General features: G+C 39.6%; 1 protein-coding gene across 10 annotated transcripts in view; it reads left to right on the top strand.

The window, feature by feature from the left end:
- TNRC6C (trinucleotide repeat containing adaptor 6C) overlaps positions 1-24297 on the top strand; it is a 334947-nt gene that overhangs the window by 259125 nt on the left and 51525 nt on the right. For all 10 annotated transcript variants that reach the window (XM_080393279.1, XM_080393276.1, XM_080393286.1 and 7 more), the window contains one exon: positions 17166-17492. In XM_080393279.1, the coding sequence (XP_080249405.1) occupies positions 17166-17492 (327 nt within the window). The remainder of the gene's footprint in view (positions 1-17165; positions 17493-24297) is intronic.

Genomic DNA, 24297 nt, shown 5'->3' with positions numbered 1-24297 from the left:
ACTTGCCCTTTGTTTACACTGGGGGCATCTTAGATTTGCCTTTGCAGCTGACTGTTCTCCTCTAATGTGCAAAAAACTACTACAAAGTTAATATATTGTTAGGTAGATCTGTAAAACCATTAAAGAGCTGTTATTGTAGCCTGCCTAGACAAGCATGGTATTTTCCTTTACTTGCACTTCGTATTATTGCAAAAAGTTTTCTTTTTTTCTGCAAAAAAGCAGAAATAAAACCCTTTGGAAACTGGACACAACCATTAAAGGCGTGGGATTTTACCGAAAGCTTACATGTGTGCGGAGAAGAAAAATCTTCGGGTGTCACGTATTAAACCTCACTGTATTTCACAGGTGAACCATCTAAAATGCTGGTGCTGTTTCTTTTGGATTAAGTCTAAGCACATCTGCATGAAATAAACTTGTGTAATATATGTGGAGTAATTGGGTATTCCTTCCTAGTAAGGGGAAGACGTGTGTCTAAAATAAACTGAGCAGAATTTTTGAATTAAAATGAAGTAATAATATTAAGTTATTATTAGTAATCTTTATTAAAACATCTTTAATTTCTTTTAACATTCATGTAATAGAATCTGATTTACTGGGAGTGGCATTTAATTAATTTAATTCAATTTAGAGAGTTAACTCTATTACATATTAGTACAGAAAATTACCTCTGAACAGTCATTTCTCACTGGTGACATGCAATAAGTTAATTTAGCTCAGAGTTCGTTTGGGTGCATTGTGAGTTCTTAGTGAAAGTTGCTATGGTGACAGGCTGATCAACCAGAGCTGTCATCTAAAACAACAAATACACCAGCCCTGCTTTGCATAGTGACACTGCTGCTGCTGGGCTATAAACACTGACAGATGGATCCTCTCTGCTCCGTGCCTTTTTCTGGTCCTGGTTCTTTTAGTGAACTTGAGTGCTTAAATCGTCAGGGAGGCCAAGGCTGCATTGCACGGGTAGTGAAAAGCCTCCTGAGGAATGCCCGGTCATTCACAGACCTGCTGCACCTCTGCCCTTCTCACAAAAGGGGTTTTCTGCCAGACTGTTCAACAAATTGAGCACTGAGGTTTTGGTTTGGGGTTTTGGGGTTTTGTGGTTTTTTTTGGCTTCATCTTAGCTGCAGTAGAATTGTTGCAGAATCCCGGTTTGCTTTTATTTAGGAAATTATCCTGAAGAATCTGAAAAGGAGGAGGTCTGAAAACTGCTGGAGTGTCTTGTCTTCATGTCTCTGAATAATTTAAATCCTGTTTTTCATATGTGGCATTCATGCGCAGTGACACTGGAGACATAAAAAAAATCTGTTCAGCTTAAACTGAGTTAATGAAGAATGTGCTTCAGAGTCTGTGTTGAATCTGAAATGAAGAGTTTTCTTCAGATTCTCCAAGCTTTGCTATCAGGTAGATGAACTCTTCGTTCAGAACAAAAAACTTACAGTGAAGGGACTGTCTTTGGGAAATTCATGCAGAAAACCACTATCTGCATATTAAATGTTTAGATTCAAAAGGAAGTATCAAAAGAACTGAAATATAAATTTTAAGTTCAGTGGTTTTTCTTCTCCACCACCCCACCCCCTCCTCCCCTTCCACTGTGCAGACTTAAGCAGTACTTTGTTTTTTCTCTAGAGCATGACTTTAATTAGGTCTTATTTCTGGGCTTCAAATTTTTCTCAGTTGCTCATTTCTGAAGGCAAAGGAGTGAGGTTTCAATAGGACTGCTTGCCTTTCCAGTACTGGGGACTGTATCCAAAAAAGGATGTAGAACCCCAAACCTTTGTCTAGATATAAAATCTGTGAAATTTTGTAGGTGCAGTCTCCTAAAGTGGTAACGATGTCCCTGTGGGTTTTTTATGTTTTTAAGGACCTACTTGCTGAAAGCATTAATTCTTAAAATAATTTCGTTAAACATAAATGAACACTTCTTCAGTTAACTCACTAAGGATCCAGACTTTGAAATCTAAGGCTAAAATATTTCAGGTTTAGCTTTTGTTGGGTTGGCTATATAAACAGTTTCTCCGGGTGATGCTGCCTGAGACTTCGAATATGTATCTACACTGCTGGGGAGGAGGGGAAGCTGGTCCATGCTGAACTCCCTGTTGGCACTGCTTTGGTTACTCACGCTGACTGATTTAAAATGATAGCTCAGCTATCTCTACGCTATCTTTAGGAGTGTAGTATAAACATATTCTTAAGCCGCCTTTTGAGATAGTGTGAACTGGAAGGGTTATGCCAAAATTAGAGGCCTTTTACTGGTTGCCCACAAAATTGTTACTATTTTAGTATTGTACATAAAGTATTCATTTGGTACCATAAATGTACATGACAGTAGAGCCAAGACTCTGTTTACCCAGGACTTTAGTCAATTTGACATGTATACGTAGTCTCATGATTTCAGCAGCACAGCCAGTGTCAGTAAAAATTATAGTTAATACCTCACCAGCAGACTTGTAATCTGCAAGCAGTTGATACCATGCTTTCAAGGAAATGTCTAAAAGAGGTTAAATAATGGTGCAGCATGCCCCCCCCTGTAATCCACCCCCCAAACCAAATAAAATAATGTGAGAGACTGTATTTCTGATTTCCAGAACAAAAGCGTGCGTGTGTGTGTGTGTAGTGAATCTGATGTGCCCAGGCTACGTTAGACCCAGCGTGGATTTGATACAAATTGTATTCTCATGCTTTATAGGCCTGAGGCATTGGTAGGGTGTTGATCTCGGGCAGATGTGCAGGCTGCTTGTGTATACCTGGTAGGTCTGATGTGTCCTGGACCCATTGATCTCGCTGTCCACATGTTGATACAGATCCATAAACACACAGTGGCAATCTCTAGGCATTACAGAAAAATAGCCGGAGTCCTTACCTACCTTCCAGCTCAGATTTCAGAGTGGAAAAAGAGGTTGTATGTGGCATGGCATGGATGCTTAGTATTTCCAGTTGTCCTGGGTGGGACGCTGGTACTGGCTGTACTCTGGGACACTGAACTCCAGGGATATCTGCCTTCCCTGCGGAGACCACGGGTCAGCACACGCGTTCTGAGTGTGGTATCATCTGTGCGCTGGGCGCTGCAGCTGAATGCATTTCTGTAGAAGCAGTCCAGGATAGAAATGATGCATATATGAGGCATCTCTTTATGGACCCAACCACTTTTGTATTTGAAACTGGAAGCATTTACGCTATGATTCACTCTCGCCTTGTCCTCAGCGTCTCCTCACCTCAGCAACCGTATGGGGTGAGCAGGTTCAGAGTCTCTGAAACGGATTCTGTTGCAAAAGGGCTGATTCTGACAGCAGTTGTTTGGCACAGTGTAGGCATTAATCACTTCTGAAGGCACAGGTTTGTTTATAATAGGTTTTTTTGCCTCTGTTTACTTAAATATAAAAACCACACGTTAATATGTAAGATTAAGATTAAGAACCCAGCAGATTGCCCTGCTTTCTGTATTGTTTTAAACAGGTCTCAAGGCTTGTTCATGTGAACTGTAGCCTGTAGATGCATCACTGCTCAAGGTGCCAATGAAATTTTAGGCTCCTGTATACAGTAAAGCAGCCAACGCTGAGATTATTCAATTTGTAAATTACTTATGAGCATACTGGTTACTGTGAATTTTCATATTTATCTGTTTGTGTGAATGATTTAACAATGATGGCGTTTCTACTGTAAAGATTATTTACTGTTCAGTCTGTGCCTGGAAGTGGCCTATTGAATGAAGAAAAAGAATGTTGCTGAGGTGTTGACTTAGCACCATTTGTAAATTGGTTTTAAAATAAATTCTTTTGAATATGAAAACTGTGTAAAGCATTGTCTTAATGGGAGTAAATGCACGCAGTCATCTTAAAGGATTCAGTTCCTGGTTCTGCCCAGATTTCTTACACGACTCTGTATGAATTTATTTAATCTGTTACTATACGCTTGGATTTTCCCACTGTTACTTGCTGTGATGATAGTGTTGGCATTGTGTAATTTAACCCTAGGCTGTTTCCTGCCCTCTCTGACTCTTTCATTGTCTAGTTACTGATGGGGTTGCATTGCCTGGAGCAACGCTTAGGAAGGCTTTGGAGGGTGAGAGCAGAGGTGAAGGAGGGAGCACATGCTTGTCACTCCTTCCTGGCTGGTAAAACGGTGTAATCCTTTACTGTGTTACCCAGTTGTTGACACTGTGTGTTTTTGAGACTCTCATGTCCTGTCGGTGGGCTATAATGTGCTTCCCTAGTGGGTCTTATTTAAATTAATTGGTGGAGTTTAGATGTTTTTCTAAATACTCTGGGAAGGAATAAATGATGTGAATCCTCTAGCTGTGAGGAGGGCTGAACTCACTTTATAGGAAAGTCTTACAGCAGAAACCTGAAAAATCTCTGCAAATGTTTCTAAACACTAGCTGTGAGCCACCCCTGTCTTCATTCAGAGCTGTCCTCTCAGTTCATTGTGGAGTGGTAGTTTCTTTCACAAGCAAATTCATCTCAGCATTCATCAATTCATCTTACCTCCCTTCTGTCCTATTGGGGCAGTTCTTAGTGCTCTCGTTTCTTAATGTTATTAACACGAGTGATTAAAAACTTCTAATAGCTTCTTTTTTTTAATTGGCAAGTTGGCTTTCTAATGTCAGTGCATTGTCCTGCTCTGGTGGTGGAAACTGAGTTTACAGGGGTCTGAATTCAAAGTTAAATGTCTGATGACACGTTAAATGCAATATGTCTGTGCTGAAATGTCAGAGGCTTCAGGGAAAATGTGGACTAGAGACTGGATTTTAGCAAGTTGTATTTATTTTTGTCATTGCTTTGCAATGGGTGCCTATTTGGACAAGTCTGTGTGCGGAGAGATGCACGTGATTAATACTGGTATTTGAGTTACATGAATTCATAAATGCAGCTTCACATTGCCTGCAAATTGGAGAACTATGGCTTGAAAGAAAACAGACAAATTGTTCAGTCTTGAAAGTTACCATCTGTTATCAGTTCACGTTCTGAAGAAATGTAACTGTGATAATTTAACTGTTCCATTACCCAGAATCTTGATTCATAGCTTGGACTTTTAAGTTAGAGGCCTGATGTGTATAGTCCAATTTCTGTTCATCAGTTAGGTCAGGGTAAACCCGTGTGTGCGCACGTACAGCCTTCAGTAAACATGAGTTTGACTTGCAGTGAAAGAGCATCATATTTGCTTTGGATTATCAATCTATTGTTGATGTCAATCTATCAACTTAATTAACTGTACCATTTTTAATGGCACAGCTAATTAATCGTGAATTTGAAATTAAAATTATAATCAATGCTAACATGGAGGAGAGCAGGGAGGAAAATATTAAAGCTGTTAAGTCTTAAGTATTCTTTGCAAGACTGCTGCACATGAAACCAACCTGAATAATGTAGAATGGGATTGAAGAAAACTTTTAAAAATACATATTGAATCACACAAAACAGGTTTTGTATCTGTCCCTCCAAAGAAGTATTTGGCACCTTCTCTGCTGACAGATCTGAAAGAAAAAAAATGTAGATGCTGTTCCAGAAAGGGAAACAAAATCTAGTATCTGAGCTCTGAAGTATGCAAGGATCTATGTTTTTACTAGGAGCTTCTCCAGTTTTTAAGAGAAAAGTGAAATTTGTGAATATAGGGTTGTATCAAGAGTCAGGCTGGGATGGTTCACGGTGCAGAGGTTCTGCAGCGTGGTGGGCTGTGATGGGCTCACAAAGATAATGCAAACCCAGTTATGGTGGAGGGATAAAATGCTATTTGGTGTCGATACAATTTAAGTTAACATTAATCAAGAACAAAACAGAGAGGGTCTGGACAAGTGGGGCTGATGAAGAAAGACCACATCTTCAACTTACTTAAAAAACAGCAGAAGCTGGAGAGAGCACTGTGGCTATCAACCTGAGAGAAAAATGATTTCTTTGTCCTGGCTGAGGGAAGTGGGAGAACCGAATGAGATGGATTTGGAGCTCCATTTTATGTCTAGGATTGTAGAAAATAGTGCTAGAAAGGTTCTGGAGAGCTCACCGATTCCATCCTTTTGCCCTGAGACAAGATCACTATACCTGTATCATGTCTGCAGATAATCCTTAATCGTCCTTTTTGTTAGAAATATAAATCCTAGTCTCCCTGCTGCTGTTTAAGCCCAGCAAGTCTTGTCTTACTCACTGTGGGATGGAACAAATTATTTCCTCCTCTTTCTTTGTATTTTTCTTTCACCCACCCCCACTTTATGTACCCGGTGTCTTCTAGACTGAACTACTTCTTTGCTTCTGTCTGCTGTGCTAGTTCATATTTCCAGGTTCCTGTTTCCTTCGTACTCTTTCCAGGTGGTCCAGCTTTTTCTTGGAGAGCGGTGGTGCCGGTGGGTGCAGGTAGTGCTGCAGTGAAGGCTTTGAGATGCCAGACTGAAGCAGAATGGTTACTTTGAGCCTCAGGGCTGGTTACTGAATTCTATTACACCACTTGTCTTCTTACAACAGCCTGATTTTTTTATTTCCTTTTGGTTTGTGATCTGCTGAAACATTGCATCTTTTTCTGCAGAACTGCTATGGGACAAGTTGTTTTCTCTTCTGTGTGTAGTTCTTCCTGCCTAGCAACGTAACTTTCATTGTTGAATTTTGGTCACTTGTTTCACACCACTTCTCCAGTTCATCGTTGCTGAGTTCTGATTCTGTCACAGAGCGCTCTGATCACCCCCATCTTCTGTCTCCGTAGCCTGGTGTCATTTGCAGATTTAATAAGGATATTCCCTAGTCCATCATCCAGTTGCTAACGAAAATATCGAACGGCATAGGCTCGGATCAAGTCCCTGTGGAATCTCTTCTGAAACATAATCCTGTTTTGACAGCAAACCATTGATTCTCCTAGAGAATATTCCAACCAATTTTACATTTAGCTCACATTTCCCCAGTTTGCTTATGACAAAATCAAGTAAGAATTTCATGTCAGAAACCATTATGAAGTTAAGATATGTAGAGATTGCTTTGGATGATGGGACACGGATGGGAAATGTGAGAAAATGGGTAGAATTTGTTTGAACGGAAGCAGATGACTGGGTCTGAGTGGAGGGAGGAACAAATGAGGGTCAGGGTAGGAGTTAAGGCTCAGCTGAATTTATGGATATATTGCTCTAGAGGTAGGTGGTGGGTGAAGTATGAATGTTTCTGTTTCAGACCTTTGCATAAAACCAACAGTTAAGAAGGTGATACTAGTAATTAAATTAATTAGGAAGAGAAACAGAAGAAGATGAGAAAAAGATTGTAAGAGCTAACAAGGGACAGATTCAGGGAAGGCATGGCTAACATTTCAGATGAAGCGGGTGCATTAAGACACCAAGTTCTAGCCAAGGAAGTACCATTAGAAACCTCAGAAGTTCTTGCAGCTCCATTCACAGAGAGAGAGGTTGTAGGCTGGGAGGGCCGAGTTCCAAAGACAAGGGGGCAACAGTGGATTTATTAAGACAAGCCTGAGACATGCATACGCTGTCAGGAGGAATCTAGAATGCAGAGATAAGAAAGGTAAGAGGGGTAAACAGTGTGAGCGTGGGTAGGGTGGTATGTGGAAGGAATGTGGAATTACCTGAGAAGGCACAAGGACTAGCAGAAGGCAGCTCACAAACTCTTGTGCCAGTGATATGAAGAGGTCCTCTTTGCATGGCTTCGTAATGCATGCAGAAAGATCTGATGCCCTTACATTGCAGGGATATTGAATGTTTTTCCATCAGTAACTGAGGCAGTATCTGTTTAAAATGTATTAATTCAAGTATTTAAATTCCTCCATTATTCTATGATTTATGAAGCTATCATTTGTTGGATTTTTCCTGTTAATTCCTGTTAATTTTCCCCAAAAGACTTCTGCTCTCTTCATTGATACAGGATTTATCGATATTAATTTCCACAAAAATAGTGCAGATCCATATTTTGTATAAACTCTGGGAAAACGCTTTAGTAAATAAGTTTTCTGGGTATGTTTTTGGCCTAGTTTCCGAAGGAAATGAGGCTTATGAGATTAGGTTGTGTTCCTGTCTCAGTCTCCCCGTTTAGCTGATCCTGACCAGATTTCCTAGGAGGTCCACAGAGGTTCCTTGAGATGCGCCGTTGGGTGTGGAACAACATTTTAGTTAGTGCCATTACTTGCCTTTCCCACCTGGCTGCTGAGGTCTTCAGGAAAGTCTTGAATGTGCTTTTAATGGTTATCTATTCTGGTTAGTCTGCCAGCTGGCTGGTCAGCAGCAGGGAGCCTTGAACAAGCCGCATACTGTTAGCATCTCTGCCTGTTTAAGAAAAGAATGTTTAGCACTTCAAAAATTGTGAAATGCAACCGAATAGAATACACTTTCCAGCTTACTTTAATATTTATGTGGTTCTAGCAGATCCAGGAATGAAAACTAAAATAAAACCTTTAATTTCTAAGAGGTAATATGGAAGTTCGCTCTTAGGAAGGCGATTTGTGACTGGCTTGTCACTGTGGGCCCTGTAAGTTCTTAGGATTTCCTTATAAAATATTGGTTTCCCACAGATTGTTGTAAAACCTTTCTGGATGACATATTTTCAAAGGAGGTTCAAAATTAAAATTAATCAAAATTAGGAATTATTTTTTGACTGAACTGCAATCCACTAAATAGGTAACAAATAAATTTCAGCATTTATCAGGTTATGGTGGGTAGTTACATGCTAACTTCATGCCGTGATCATATATCTGAATATTGTTTTAGAATAAATTGTGCTTATATCTCGCTGAAGTCTGTGAAATGTGTTCAGATGCGCAGGTCAGACTGGGAGCTGCAGAGTGGGGTTTGAATTCGTCCTGGCATAGATACCTTCTCAAGCAAAACCAGAACATTTTTGTGTTCATGGTTGGAGAGCTCCGTCAGCCAGTTAACGTATTGGTAAATGTGACATTGTAACTACTCCAAAACAAGCATGGAAGTCCTCACCTGTTGGTATTTCCTGAATAAAATGTCTTTTCTCAGAATCATGTTTTTAAAAACTGTTTTTTCTCTCCTGTTGTTGTAAAAAGACTTTTCAAAATGTGATTTGTGTATAGGCAGGTGCAGTTCTAGGTGGGCAGGTGCCTATTCGGAGCTTTGATTTCTGTTATGGAGTTGTAAGCACTGGCTGTTCTAACTCGTTATGCAGTGTGTAACAGTGAATTACAATGGTTTTAATCAGTTGCAGTTTAGCTAATATGTAAGCAGTAGCAATTATTAAGAACTGAAGCTAGTTTCTGGAGGCGTGAGGCTGAGACTGGCTGTATGACCACACCATATAGCATTGCTCCTTCTAAAGCAGAGAGGAGACTGGAGCCAGGGATGAAGGATTAGATAACGCATCTTTTTGAGGAACTTCCCTTGGTTACCTCCTACCACCAAATTACACAAAACTGAGTTGTTGAAGGTTTCCCCTGAACTTTGCAGCTTCCTCTTAGTTCCTCATCTGACTTCAAATTTCCTGGCGAAAAACTCAAGTTCTGTATTAGGAGGTCCGCATTGCTAGAAGTGAGAGAAGTCTGTAGAGACTGTCAGGAAAGGTGGGTTATGGTAAGAGGTTTTAGAAGTGAGATGTTGAAAGACTAAGGAAGGAGGCAGGAAACATTGCAAAAGTGAAGAGAAGGAAGTGGAGAGGAAACTTCTTCTGGCAGAGGAAGCGGGAGAAGATGCGCTGTGGTCAGTTAGGAGGCCAGACGGAGGGGGGAAATACAGTTAAAGCAGCAAAAGACAATTTGTTTAGAGTATTAGAGAAATGATATGTTCAGGAATTGGTACAAAATCGAAGCATTTATTATATAACTGGTGTTGAAATTGTAAGGCCATAAGAATGCACATATTTTTGCTTTCAACCCTGAATGTGGGTTTTGCCGTCAAACTGCAGATTCTGGTTACAGTTTTAAAGCCATTATGAGTACTAATGAAAACAAAGTTGGGGATTCTCTTGGCTTTAAACTGTAACTTTTCTTACAGCTCTTTTCAGGAGATGCTTGTGTGCTTGGGGGAAGGGAAGATCCAGACAGAAAATTACTCACTTTTGTATAGAAACGTTAGGAAGTAGGGTTTTGTGCAGTAGCTCACTGAAATACCGTTACTTGTGCCAGTAGATGTCACTGTGGATAAAAAATTCCAGCGCTTAGTAGACAAAGGAGGTAATTTGCTAAATGAAAATTCATCCTTTGAAAGTAGATTGGGGGGGCCACATTTTTTTCCTGAAGGAAGGCTTTTTTCAGCATACAAAAATGGATTTCTTGCTAATCAGGGCATCTATTTTTGCCCACTACAGTCCTGTATTTTGTGGCTATCTTCGCCCGACTTGGGTAAGTTCATGGCTTTCTGTCTGACTTCAAAGGGGGTGCTTGTGTACGAGCGTGCTCCTGTTCAGCTTTATTTTGAGAGCGTTTAGTGTTTGGAGGTTGCTTTAATAAGCATCGGTCTTCGCTACAGTGTGTATGTGCGGGGAATTGGACATGGAGGAAGTGGCTTCATTAAGGTTGATTTGGAGGGGGGAGCGAGATGAGAAAAAAAATTGCCCATATGATTGGCTGGGAGAATAGCTCTGAATTATGGGATCCATCTGTTTCCTGTAATGAATTCATAAACCCATCAAACAATGACCTGAACGAATTGCTGAAGGAAAAAAATAATACACTGGCATGATATGTTTAACGCAGTGAGGCACTGGCATTGTATAATCAAAAATTCTTCTCACATCCAGCACTTTGTAATGGAGCTGCTGTGTTTAATAGAAGCTGTAAATAAATCCTGTCACAGTAGCAGCCAAGAACACATTTCTGGGTTTAACTGTTTCTCTTCTGGAATGTCTGGTCCTTGAAGGCTTTAGAAATGCAAGTTTTATAGAGCTGAAGCGGGGGATTCTGAAATATAGAGAAATGTTAATGAGGTGAATGAAAGGAAAAAGCTGCCGTAAATCAGTATTATGTGGCTTAACCAGTTTCTTTCATTTATGCGTGTTCTTTCCTTATGTCATAGAAATGTACTTAAAAGCTATTGTTGTAATTGAAATCTGTTAGACTGATCCTATTCATTATATTAATAAAATCCACCTACAATTGCTCGTAACACTTTTTTATGCAGTTGGGATTCCCGAGATTGTAATCATCAAAAAGCATATGGAGTAATTATTGGATTTGTTTGGGTAAAATTGGATTAAGAAGTTTAGATACCATTAAGTACTGATAATTATTACAAGCAAGCTCATTGTTTAGTATATGTACAGCTCTCAGAATGTAGAATAAGCAGATACCCATCACAAACATCTCTAAGAGCAAGCAATCTCAAGGCTTTTATTTTATGCCTTTAATTGTATTTTTGCAAGAGGCTTTCTACTTAAATGTTTTTGCTTTAGCTCTTTAATCAAGTGCTAGTTATGAAAATCACTTTGCATTACATCCTTTCTCCCGTACATTGTAAATAATATTTTTAGTGGTTTTAGCCATAAAGGCTACATTGTAATTCCTGTATCTCAAACAGCTGCCCACATAACATTAGCCGTGACAGTGTATTACTTTCAGGTGAAAGGGTCGACAGGCTGCTCCTTCAGGGACTGGCAAGGTCTCTCTATAGATTGGCAGGTTGGCCCTTGGGGCTGATTAAATGTATAGCGCACAGAGCATCAGTGTTGTAGGCAGCCCCTGCTGACCACAGGCACTGCCATGCTGTATGCAAAAGGTTGCTGTCTGGTTTGCTTTTTTTAGCCTGCAGTTTGCTAAAATATTACATCTTTGTACATTGTATATTCTGCAAGGGATAGCTATCATCTCGAAGTACATCCCTTGTAGGAAGGAGAATGTCTAAACGGTTTATAAAGATGCTTTTAGGGAGAATATCGTATGACAATTAATAATTAGGAAATCTCATGTAGACACGTTGAATGGTAGGTGTTTATCGGAGTGCATATCAAAGGAAAATTGCTGCTTAAACATTGCTGAAGATTGCTTTAATAAATAGGTGTTGAATTTTTTCAAAGAATACAGTCATAATGTCTGTAACATATATTCTCCAAATATTATTGCTGTATTTGAAGGCTAAATTCTAGCCTGATATGAAGCTGGAATTTGGGAATCTAAGTCCATTCCTATCATGATGTGCGCTCTTTTTTGCTGTTATTTCCTGTCAATGGTGTAATTAAACTGTTATTTTCGAGCTACTATGATTTGTGTACGCAGTATTTCTGCAAGAGCTTCCATTTAACTAGACTTAAAAAGATTTTCATGTACAAAATAAAAAGCACTTGCTGTGTTGATTAAAGACAGTAATATTAATATGCAGAAATATTTTTATTCTAAAGTACAATGTGTTTGATATTTTGATTTCCTTTGTTCTTTTCTCTCATCTACAATTCAGATATGTAGAGGAAAACATTGTTTCTAACACTGGAACTGGATTTCTCTGGCCACACCTTTGTGATGAAACAGCTTTGTTAATTTACATTAAAGCAAAAAGTGTTGTGTGTTCTATGACTTGCATTAGTAATGGCATATACATGTATGTATGTGTGCACCTATTTCGAAGTGTCAGATGTGGTTTATATATATGCAGTACTGAGAATATAATGCTTTTCTAAAAATCAGCCTGCCTTGCTCTCAGAAATGTGTTTCGAATCAATTAATATTCCTTAAGAAAATTTTGGGGCCAGGCAAATATCAACTCTGCTGGCATTGTGCCAGCTAGAGTGATTGGAAATCTCTTTCACACTTTCTTAATACCATGGAAAAATAATCTTTTGGTTTAAAAAAATAAGCAAATCAAAGAAGGCTCTAATTCTCACTTTGCCGTGCATTTGTCCCTGCCAGCCTTTTTTTCCCAGCCGCCCAGGACCTGGGGGGGTCCTTAAAGCATTTGATGGCCAGAGCTGATCTGGCTCAGTGAGGGGCCTTCGGTGTCAATGGGGGGGAGCGGTCCTCATCCCCACCCGGCTGCTGCCTCCTGCCCAGCCCCTTGCCCTCCTCTTCCCTGGTGTCCCTTCTGACCTGCTGGGGTCTGGTACCCGAGTTAGAGAAACCTCCTGGCTGAAATGGTTTATTATGTTTGGTAGATCAGACTGCGTCTGGAGTGCTCTTTCTGAATCGTGTGGCTGCAGGCAAAACACGTACCGCTTCATCCTTTGCAGAAGTACTGAGTACTTCAAATTTCAATGTTTGTAAATGCTTACGTCTTGGTAATAATGGTAGTAGTAGGCAAATGCTTACATCTATGTAATAATGGTAGTAGTAGGTAAATGCTTACATGTTTATAATAATATTAGTAGCAGCAGCAGTAGGTAAATGCTTACATGTCTGTAATAATAATAGTAGCAGCAGTAGTAGTGGTAATAATACCCCAAGATCTTTAATTTTCCCACTTCTGTTCTCCATCTCCTAAAGGAAATGTAAATACACACTTTGCTGAAAAACACAAAGGCTAATACTATTTAGATTATCTTTTGAGTTTGTCAAAGCCAGCAAAACCGAGCAGGAATTGGCTTTTGTTACAATTTCAGGTTTGGCTAAGAGGCACTTAGATCTGTGCACACCTCAGCTGGAAGTGGTGCCGCCTGCCCCAACCGGGGGGATGGGTGGTGGGAGCCCCAGCCTGTGTTTTCCACGCAGTAGGTTTGGTACCCACAGGAGCTGTGTGTGCCCCCCCACCCCCATGACAGGCACCCCAGAGGCAGCTGGAGAGAGGTTGGCTCTGGAGGGACTGCTGTTAAAGGAGAGGATCAGCTCAATTCATTGGTTATACTACAATTATTTTAAAGGCCTGGTGGAATGGTAAAGTCAACAGGACTTAGAAAAAGACTGATTAAAATGAAGTAATATTTGGTATCCTGTGGGTGACAGATTTATTTATATTATGGAAGCAAATAATTTTCATATACATGTTGAATATGCAGATTTGATACTTGAAATAAAATTCTGCATTTTGTGACATTTTCCATCTACTTTTTTAATTGCCAGAGGTAGGATAAACTGTTCATTTTCAAAGCTGGTGATATATTTTGCAAAGTCAAAGAAAACTTTATTCTCTGCTTTTCAGATGTTAGTGGTACTTTGAATATTAAAAAATATATATTTTAAAGTTCCTTTTTAGTTTTAGAAATAAGCATAGGTGAATTTGTTTAGACTTCCAAAATAAGAGGTTTGGTGAAGCAAAGTGCTGATGGTTGCTGTCAAACTTGGTGTATTTTTGATTGTCCCAGATCTCTGCTTGCTTTGAAAGCACCCTCAGCACTGCCTTGGTGCCTGTCCCCTGCTGCTGCGGTGGGGGTCGGGCAGCCTCTCAGGTGTGCCAGGGCCGGGAGCGGGGCTGAGCTCTGGGTTTGTGGCATGTGTGTAACAGGCTGAGAGGCAGTTTTGCACTCGCTGGACATACTTGCGATGAGCTGGTGGAATACGCAGGTCTGGGTCTTGGAAGCCCAAAGGGTTTCTTCTGGGTGGCCCAGCAGCTCTGGTAGATGCCACCAAGTGAGCTGAACAAACCGGTACGGTTCCCTGCCAGGCAGCGCTGCCCCCCATACCCCAAATCCCCAGAGGCTGTTCCCGGAGAGCCCCCGCACCGCTGACCTCTCCCTGCCAAGCTGTACCAGCAAACGCTGCTGCTGGCTGGGGTGGGTCTCCCTCCTTGTTTCAGGCAAGGGTGGTATGGGGGGCTCAGCAGCTCTGTGCCTGCAGTGCAAATGTAGAAACCTGGGGTGTCCTGAAATGCTCGATCAAAGGTTCAGGTAAAAACCATGAGGAAACAAAAGCTTTGTGTGAGTGCTGAATAAGCTGGTGGATCAGGGCTTTTAACTTGTTTTTTGGGAGCTCATTAGAAGCCTGAAAATTTATGCTTGCATTCCTGTAGGCAGTGTGATTTGATGTTAATATTAGCACTCTCACATCCAAAATTGAAAAACTGCTGAACTAAAAAGGCAGTGGGTGCTCTAGTTGGGTGCGGTAGCTTACCATGCAGTTTAAATGAGCTTTCTGTTCAATACTAAATAATCACATCTCCTCTGTCATCCCCACCCCCACCCCCCATTTTAAACCATACAGATTTGTTTACTGTAAACGAAATAAAAGGTTCAAATACTGTAAAAAGCGATGTGTTTTGCCTAAGCAAAGAATAACCAGAATTCATCCTTATTTTTAAAACTTAATGCTGTTTTACTTCCAGTAGTGTTTATAGAACATTGTATTTTGTCCCGGTAGTGAAGAAGAAGCTAAAACTATGGAAAAGGAACAGTTGAGACTGTTTATTTATTTATTTAGTATGTTGAAAGGTTTTAGATTTGAAAGATTTAAGGCAAGCTTGTGTTACTCTTGTGTGGAAATACTGATGTACAAAAAACTGTAAACATTTATTTCTCTGAAGTGTAAGCTTTAGTTACAAATGTATGTCTTCAGCCTATCCTACAGGCTAGTCATACATCTCTGAAGTCAGAAGATATGTTGAGATGTTCATTCTGCCCCAGTGAGAACTGGTTGGCCAACGTGGTACCTGTAGCAGATGTGCTCTGCTTAGCCTGGAGAACTGGTACCTTTCTGCGAGAGGCAAAACCATTTTTATCATTAACAGTAGTGCTAATGTTGATTAAAATAATGTTTACACTTTACACATCAGAGGATCCATTTTGCAGCTGAAGTTAAATGCTGCTTACTAGGTGAGAAAGTTTTCCTTTAGTCACTTGTGATAGGTGGAAAAAGAAGGGGGTGGGCTGGGTTGTCTTGTGCCCAGGCACTTGTGTTCTTGAAAATGTGTAGCTTAGTGTGAACTGGCCCGTTGTTCACTTTCTCCAGTTACCACCTTTCCCTGTCAGTTTGAAATGAGAAGTGCTCTGCAGAGGGGTGTTGCTTTGTACCTTTGCAAAGTGCAGCAGAGGCTCTTGTGCTCTTCGGCGGGATATGAAAACCTGGTGGTTTTGTAAGACACTGGATGAAAAAAATAGCCCCCAAAATAGACTTGTTATGGCAAAACAGTTGTGTAAGTTATCCACTCTTTCCACTGAAAGGAACTGATTCTGATCAGAGTTTTAACTATAATTTTGAAAACATAAGCCCCATATTTTTTAAGTATTTAATTTTTTTATTGAATAAATTGCCTGTAAGTGTGTGTGTATATATATCCCCCCCCAATCCCAATACAGAGAACAACAAAAATATTTGTGCATTACTGTAAGTACAAAGTGTTTGCACACGTGTCTACAGACTGGGTAAAGCAGGAGTAACATAAATTAATCTGTACTTGAAAAACTTTCCTACATGTTTTCATTATCTGGAAACTTTCCCCTCTAATATATGCTCTTTTTCAATTAAATTAATGTTCTGAAATTCAAATTTCACAGCATGCTATTTCCTGTGTACTAGTAATGCCTCCAATTTAAAACAAAAGAGAAAGAGTTACTGTGTGCTACTATTTCTTATTTAATAATTATTTTTATCAAAGTACATTATTTGAGCATAACAAAAAATATTTTTAGCCATCCTTCCGGGCTTTTATTTACTGTTTTAGGGTAAAGTGTTCTTAGACATCCTGTTTTGACAACAGTCCAAGATGTCTTAGAAATGCTGGAAGTGAAAACATCTAAGAAGTTTTTTCACTTGCTCTGTTGTAGTGTTGTTAGGAAATCTTAAATGTTGTACTTTCCTGAATCGTATTTAGTATAAACACACACAGACGCATGCACAGACATATACATTTGTGTACATGGGAGGCATAGGAGTGTTGGGGGGGGCTTGGCTGTATGTGAATTGTGCAATCAGCAGCCTGCGCGCACTCAGCTCTGCTCCTGCAGTGGGTAGCAGGTATTTATAGTAACCAGCTTCTCTGCTGTGTGCTGCTGGCTTCTGGTGCAGCCTGGGAAGCGGGTGAGATCAGGGCAGGGGGGTTGTGTGGCTAAAAACAGCCGTGTGGGCTCTCTCAAAGAGCTGGGTGTGAAACCTTTGTCAGCTGTATTCCGGTACCTAAATTTACAGCCATACAAAATCAGGTTATTTAGATTTCAAAATTATTGTGTACGGTGTTTCAGGAGACTGCTACGTACATAGTAAACTAGCCCTCAGTTCTGGTCGTAACACTTTTTATTTAGAATCTATTTTACGTGTTTTATAGTCCATGTTGTTTGAAGACTGAAAACCACGATCCATTTGCCCAATTACAGAAAAAAACCCTCCACACCTGTTCTGGTATTAAAGCAATTTTTGATTTTGTGTTTGTTTGTTTTTTAATGTAGTGCCAGAACCTATTAAGACCAGTTTAAGCCAGCCCCAACCTGCCGGTACCGGTACCAGTACTTCCACCAGCACTATTACCAACAGCAGCAATGGCAAGCGTGCGTCTGCTAATGGGCAGCAGCCAGCTGCTTCCCGTTACCTGCCTCGAGAGGTGCCTCCACGCTTCCGCCAGCAAGAACAGAAGCAGCTCCTAAAGCGGGGTCAGCCACTGCCTACTGGGACCCTGAGCGGCACCAGCCCAGCGCAGGGTACTGGACAAGCAGGGGCGAGTCCTCCTCCACAGCAAGGAGCAGGTGGACAGCATCATCCCAGTAAGACCCAAACAGGTAAGAATCGAAACCCAGTGGGGTATCGGATTGTTCTTTACATAGTTATGCCCTCCACTGTTAGCACAGGTGTTGCAAAAACTTAAGGAATGTGAAGAATATTCTTAAAACAACAGGATTTAAGGCAAACGGTATGCTGTTGCTGTTTTCCTTAAAAAATACATAATGTCATTCTAGGATCCAGTTCTAATAGGTTTTCTTATTTATTTAGCTGCTCAGGCCTGTGGGGTCTCTTTCCAGGTTTTTTCAGTTTTCTTGACAGATGTAATGAATATGATTTCGAGGAAATGTGAAGGTTTCTTTAGTGATCATTCTCTCACAGGAGCAGTGTTAATTTTGGTATTTCCAAGTTTTGGACTGTCATTTAGGCAATTTTAATGTTCATTAAAGAGAGTTATGTATAACTATGTAAATAAAAAATAGGAACTTGGCTTCTGTTGTTTTGTGACACTTTTATGCCTTTACTTGCTTATGCTTTCAATTGTTGTTTTCACATTAGGAAAGCAATACTTTGGGAAAAGTAGTTTAGTATCTTAAGGCTGTTCTAGTACTTCCTTCCATCCTTTGCAGATAGCCACACTGACCTTCCTTGTCTGTTGGAAATAGCATATTGTGGAGTAAGTCTCTTAGCTGCCTTTTTTCCTGAAGCTGCTCATGAGAAAAAAAGCAGCAGTTCTCTTCTTATTTGCCCTTCTGTGCTAGAGATTGTGTATTGTGTGCAGCGGAGATGAGCTTGGTTGGTAATTGGAATCCATCACCTTTTTCATCGCTGCTGTATGTGTATGTCATGTTAGGCAAAGCAGGGAGTGTTCTAAGATACAGTTATCTGTGGCTTAGGAAAAGTTATCTGGACTAAGTCACAAGGGGGTTTTGATATCTTGAATATAAGTAATTTCTGTATGGTCTCAAGTGTTGCTCATTATCACTCATTAACGCTGTCAAACTTCACAAAATTCGGATCTGAACTGTCTGCAGTTTTTCCCTTTGGGCATTAGTGAATCTTTCACTATTTTTGCTGTACTTGCTGCTGAACTCCAGCAGAGAAAATTATTTGGTATTGTCCTTAGAAGTTTTAGTTCGATAAGAAAACCATCTCTCCCAGAAATTAAATGGTTATTGAGATGCATTCGGGAATAATATTCAACTACTCTCCAGAAAACACAAATCTGAAAAGGCAAAATAAAATAATTATTTATTGAAAACATTGGGGTTTTTTTAGGGAGAGTGGAGGTTCTACTTCTGTATTCTCAAGTATTTGGCTTTAGTGAGATGGAATATAATCAAGTTTGTACCAGTTAGAGCAGCATTCTCATCTTTGCAAATCACAGTTCAGCAGGGATGGTGGCTGACATTCATGGCTCCTTTTTCATTTGGAGATGTTTAACTGTCAGACTGATGTTCTGTGTTAGATATATTTGTATTAAAATATTTAGAGGTTTATTATTTTTATTTTCTGAAATGTAGTGATTATTTAAGTGGTATAGACAACTCGACCAACTGAAGTGGCTCAGACTGTCTGAGGGGTCAGTATTAAACTTCTAGGCATCATTATAGACATATCTGAAACATTTTTGTTTGATGTTTAAGAAACACACTGTAAATCATGAAACAAAGTCCACTGTAAATCATAACATTATCCATAAAAGAACTTGGCTTGTAAGAGCATAGTACTAGCTGTCTGACTTTGATCTTGCCAGATGCATTTGTACCTTGAGGTTCTAGACTTCTTTTCCTGATTCCTATTTTAACTTGCTGCATAAAGTAAGCACTCATCTCTGTAGTTTGTCAGCCTGGCAACTATCAGCAGATGTTTTATGCTGTTGTATTAATTTACTTTTTTATATTTTTGCTACTTTTCTGTTACTATTGGAAAAATACAGAATGCAGTAAAAGCTAGTACAAATGAGAGGAAGAGGAGTGCAGCAGCTTTTCGGATGCATTTTGTACTCCGTATTGCACAAAACAAGTTAGTCCATATCAAACTCTTAGCAAAAGTGTTACTTGAAAGCAATTAGTGCACAGAGTCAGAATTGTCAGGTGTTTACTATGTGAAGTCAAAAGAAAAGCTTTGAAAGGCACCAGACAATCTGTGCGCAGTTCTTGGAGCAGGGAAGAGAATTTTAGAGAAGCTAAATCCTTGGATAATTTTTTTGTCTGCTGACAGCAAGAGGCTGTGTTTTGAGACGTAAATGGTGGCATGTTTCTCGTAGCGAGAACTTGCTGAATACTAGTGCTCGCCTAGTTCTCTCTCCAGCAGGTGGAGCATCAGTTCATTTACCAACTACAGTTACGGGAGGAAAAAAAAAAAATAATCTGTCTAGCTCAGTTTATAACGACAACAGCTGTGTGCTTGGCTGCTTTGCGAGGCCAAGAGAGGAGTATAGCATAACTCACTCCTGAGAGACCTCTGTAACCATGAAGCATGTACATTGCCAGTGTTACTTGGGGTCTCATACCAGCTTCACCTTCACCTTGACACACATAAAGAGCAAAGAAGAAATGGGAATATCCAGAGGCGGCCAAAACTTCTCGTCACAGCTGTTAGGATTTGAGTAGCTATTAGCCTTAGAAAAAATGTTGGAATTCTATATCCTGAAAACCTCCAGCACTTAAATTGTGGATTTCCCATGAAATTTAATTCAAACTGGGTCATACTTTTGTGGATAGGAAAGTAAAGATCTTTAAACGTGAAGGTTCTCACTGAGCAATACTTTGTCAGAAGGAAACTTTCCACCTTCCTCCTCTTACCATCAGTAGGAACTGTATTCCTTTAAATGTCCGTGTCTGATTCCCTGAGTATTTAATTTACTAAAGAATCTTTGCAAGTAAAAGTTCTCTGGGGGAAGGGAAGGAACAAAAAAATCTGGAGTTGTCTGGAAGAATCAGTGTAGGTACCTGATCCACGTGTAAACAGGAATTTTGTCTGTCTCAACAGCACCTACATTGTAGAAGAGTGATCATTTCATGGACTTCATTAGACATCTTCAAAGCCTAAAAGCAGTCAATAATACATCAGTGCTTCGGGCTTTCTCCCTCTGTGCTAACCTGACTGCCTAACCAGAGCTTGTTAGACCTGTGCTGATTCTGCCCAAGCAAGTCTCCATGTGTGGCTTCTTTATGCTTATGATGAACAGTAGTAACTTTCTTCTTATGGATGACTTGGAGTTGATCACAGAGCCAGGGTCCTTGTATGCTGGCATCTTGGATCCAGAAGATGCCTAATGTGCATTCATGTCCGTGGCTTTTCTTTTTATGGGGTCATATTCCGTTATAGTTAATGTGAAATTATGCAACCACGTTCCTTCAGGTGCTATTTATAACTACCTGGATACAAGGAAGGCTGCTAGAGAGACATTGCCAGCCTCTTCACTGTAAAAATCGCACTATTTTATCTCTTTATTCTCTTATCAGCAGTCCCTGTTATCTACTGCCTTGGCCTATCCAAAACACTTATCAGAACTCTAACTGCAGTGTCATGAATTAAAAAGAATGTTCTGCCAATGTAAGGCAAGTGGGAATTAATGACCAGGAATAAATTCTTTGTCAGTTTATCATCTGGAAGTATCAGTGAAGTGGGTGAGAGTTGTGATTTTTTGTTTGTCTTTTAAGGTAATCTCGATGATGTTAACTAGACTAACTATTAAGAGCCAAAATTAAAGCATTTCAAGTTGCATAGAATATCTTAGAAATCTTACCATTTGAAACAATCTTTTATTCGTTGTTAACTAGTATGAAACTGATTGTAGTACTCCAGAGCATTTTCTGTAGAAGAGTTATTTGTCTGGAACTTTTACTTTGAGCTACAAAGCTGGTTCTTGACATGCCCTCTCTGTAACCCTTTCCAGGATTACATTGAAGGAAAGCTGTATCTGTAATGTATGAGCAGTAGTCTAAATTCCAGTCTAGTTTGTTATTTCTACTTAAAGCTGCAGCTTTTTATCTCTTGCTTCCCCACATTGTCAGCTAACTCCAATAAAAGTGGTGAATAGTTAACTTCCCTTATTAACATGTGAGACATTAATGGAATGACCCTTTTGCCATGTGATCTGAAAGAATTAAGGTAATTTCTGGAAGCTACCATGGGAGATTAAAAATAACAAATAATATACCCTTCTTTGTTTCTTTACAAATTATGACGTTTGTATAGGAGTCTCCAGGCAACCACTGTGTGTTTGATGATTATGAGAACAAAGATCAAAAGAAGTAATCAGTTTTTCTTGAAGATGCCTTTCACTTTTCTGCAATTCAGCAATGTGAAACCAACATCCATCAACTCCAAAGAAATGTACCATGTCCTGCAGGAGTCATGATGACACTTCTGCACTCCTTTTGTACTGGCGAGTTGAGTACTTTGTTGAACAAATCGGTAACATATGTTTCCAAAGTCTAACAAGAAATAAAAGCCAGTAATTCATGCGGTAGTCAAAACGAGAAAACATGCAAGCATTGTGGAAACTGAAGAGTTACGCTTTTAATTTGTTCTGTCTGTTGTTTTCTGGGAAGTGAGAATTTGACAGCAGTTAGAGATTTATTTTCCTACTGTGGGCTGATGCCAGGTTGTGTGCTGAACTTTATTCTCTGTTCTGTGAAGCTGGAAGTTTTATTTCATGTTTCAAGATTTCTTAAGTTGCGTGGTATGTGCATGTTGAAGTAAGTGTTGTGGGCAGTTGGGAGTTGCTGAGTGCTGCTGTGTAGCAGGTTAACTCTTAGAAATCTGTTTGTATTAACTTTGGGTTTGATAATTCTTGGAAGCAAGACTGAAAAAAATTACTTATTTTTAAAATAACGTCTGATGATACTCGCTTGAAACATCCAATCCTGTACCTGTGGGTTGCTTTGCAGTTCCTTATAATAGGGCAATTTTATATGGTTGTGAAGTCAAATTTGGAGAAAATTTTTAGGAAGAGATAATCTCCTTTCTAAAACCAGTCCATAAAGTTGGAAAACACAGATAAGCTTTGCCATACAGTTGTGTGATCAGATCTAGCAAGGTAGTAGTGACCTCCATGCTAAACACGTTTGAACTATTGCCCAGTTTAGCTTATTGTACTTTGTGATGACCGTAGGTAAAGCATATGTATATGCAAAGGTAGTTCCGAAGCATATGAATAAAGTCTTATTTCAAAAGTCTGAAACCAGATTTAGTTTGATTTTCTGGGGGCATGGCAAACAGGCTGATTTTTGACAAACAAAGCACATGTGAAAACTGTGTTTATGGAAATGATTTACTGAACTGTAATTACATTAGCAGAATATCTACATTGGCAAAGCATTACTGTGTTTTTGCTTTTAGTTGGAAAGTTACAGAATTAAAACCAGAAACTTCAGAAATCAATTTATTTTGGGTCTTCCATAAGCAGAGTTTTTAGTATGTAATAGTTACAACACTAAATGCTGTAAAGTAAAAATCGGATATTAGATATATATTTATCTTGTTTGCATGCTTTCTATGTATATGATTTCACACTTTATATAGCAAATGCACATTTCTCTTTGAAGTGTACTGCATAATACCTGCCAGATGGGCTTTGTTTTACCATGGGTGTTGATCTTGAATGAAGGAACTAGCATGGTGGTGTTTCTTTGTAAACACAAGAATTGGCTGTTTATACTGCTTGTGCGGAAGGTAACTGTATCTAGCAAATACATAATGCTTATCTGCAATAAAATTTCTAACAGCTTTTAATTCTTACATCACTTGAATAGGTGCTGGCCATAATTTGCAGAGCTGTTCACTGTACAGCTAATCACTGTACGCAATGTTTCCACACTGTGGCTATCTGAAAGTTATCCAACTAGTGGGATCAAATCTGTTATTATGCCATTTGTTTAAAAAAATAGAGAAATTGCCAGTATTTGTTTTGATTACATCTTTTGCTAATAGTCTTGTCGAATTAGCATTGTAAAGGGACCTTCAGGTACTACCAGAGGTTGCGTAAGTGCTGATTCTTTCTTTCTTTCTTTCTTGTTTTGCTCCTCAGGGCTTTGCTTAGCATTTGGTAGTGCTTGCTATCTGGCACATGTGCCTGGAAATCAGGTAGTGTTACCAAAGGTCACCGGTAACAGGTAATATGATTACACAAAAGGAAGTTAAAGAAACGTCACAGAAGGACAAAAATGTAGCAGTTAACATGGAGATGGGATCTAGCCAGTAGTTACAATCTGGATATACTCCTGAGTGATGAAAGTTTTCTGAAATGCAGTAATGGGAAAGTCTGTGGGAAGTGAGCCTCAGCTAGTAAAGGGTTTTGTCTCCTATGTAAATTCAAAAAAAATCTATATAATGCTTTGAATATAGATAGAGAAGTAGCAGGTTCTGTGTAGCACAAATACAGGCATTATGAATGAAAAATGATGGTAAAAACTCATCAGTAAACTAATCTTTGGAATGAATTTTTCTGTATTGTGTATGTTATCTGACATCAGGCAGTGGAGTGTGAAAAATAAATCTGCTGCTTCAAATCTATTTGACAGTGATTAGAATTTTTCACTGGGAGAAGGAAAAATAGAAATCTGTAAAAGGATAAATAACCTAGATGCCTTTACAGTGTTGCTGTCCTCACTTTCAAAGAGTGGGGCTGCGCAAAAGCGTGATGGCTTAAAGATCACTGCTCTTGCTTTAGAATCAGTAGACCTGCATCCTGCCTGCAGCTTCCCTGTAGGACGGCTGTGCTGTAGTGATAGCCCAATGCATGAGCTGCCTAGATGTCTGTGGGGAAAAAAGGTCAGGAGACAAAGAGTCTGACAAGTTGTTAAAATGGGCAGTTTTATGCCAAGCCATGTGAAGAGACTGAGGAGCAGGACC

The sequence above is a fragment of the Falco punctatus genome, assembly GCF_963210335.1.
Source record: "Falco punctatus genome assembly, chromosome: 1".
Lineage (NCBI taxonomy): Eukaryota > Metazoa > Chordata > Aves > Falconiformes > Falconidae > Falco > Falco punctatus.
This window is presented reverse-complemented; position numbering and strand designations above follow the sequence as displayed.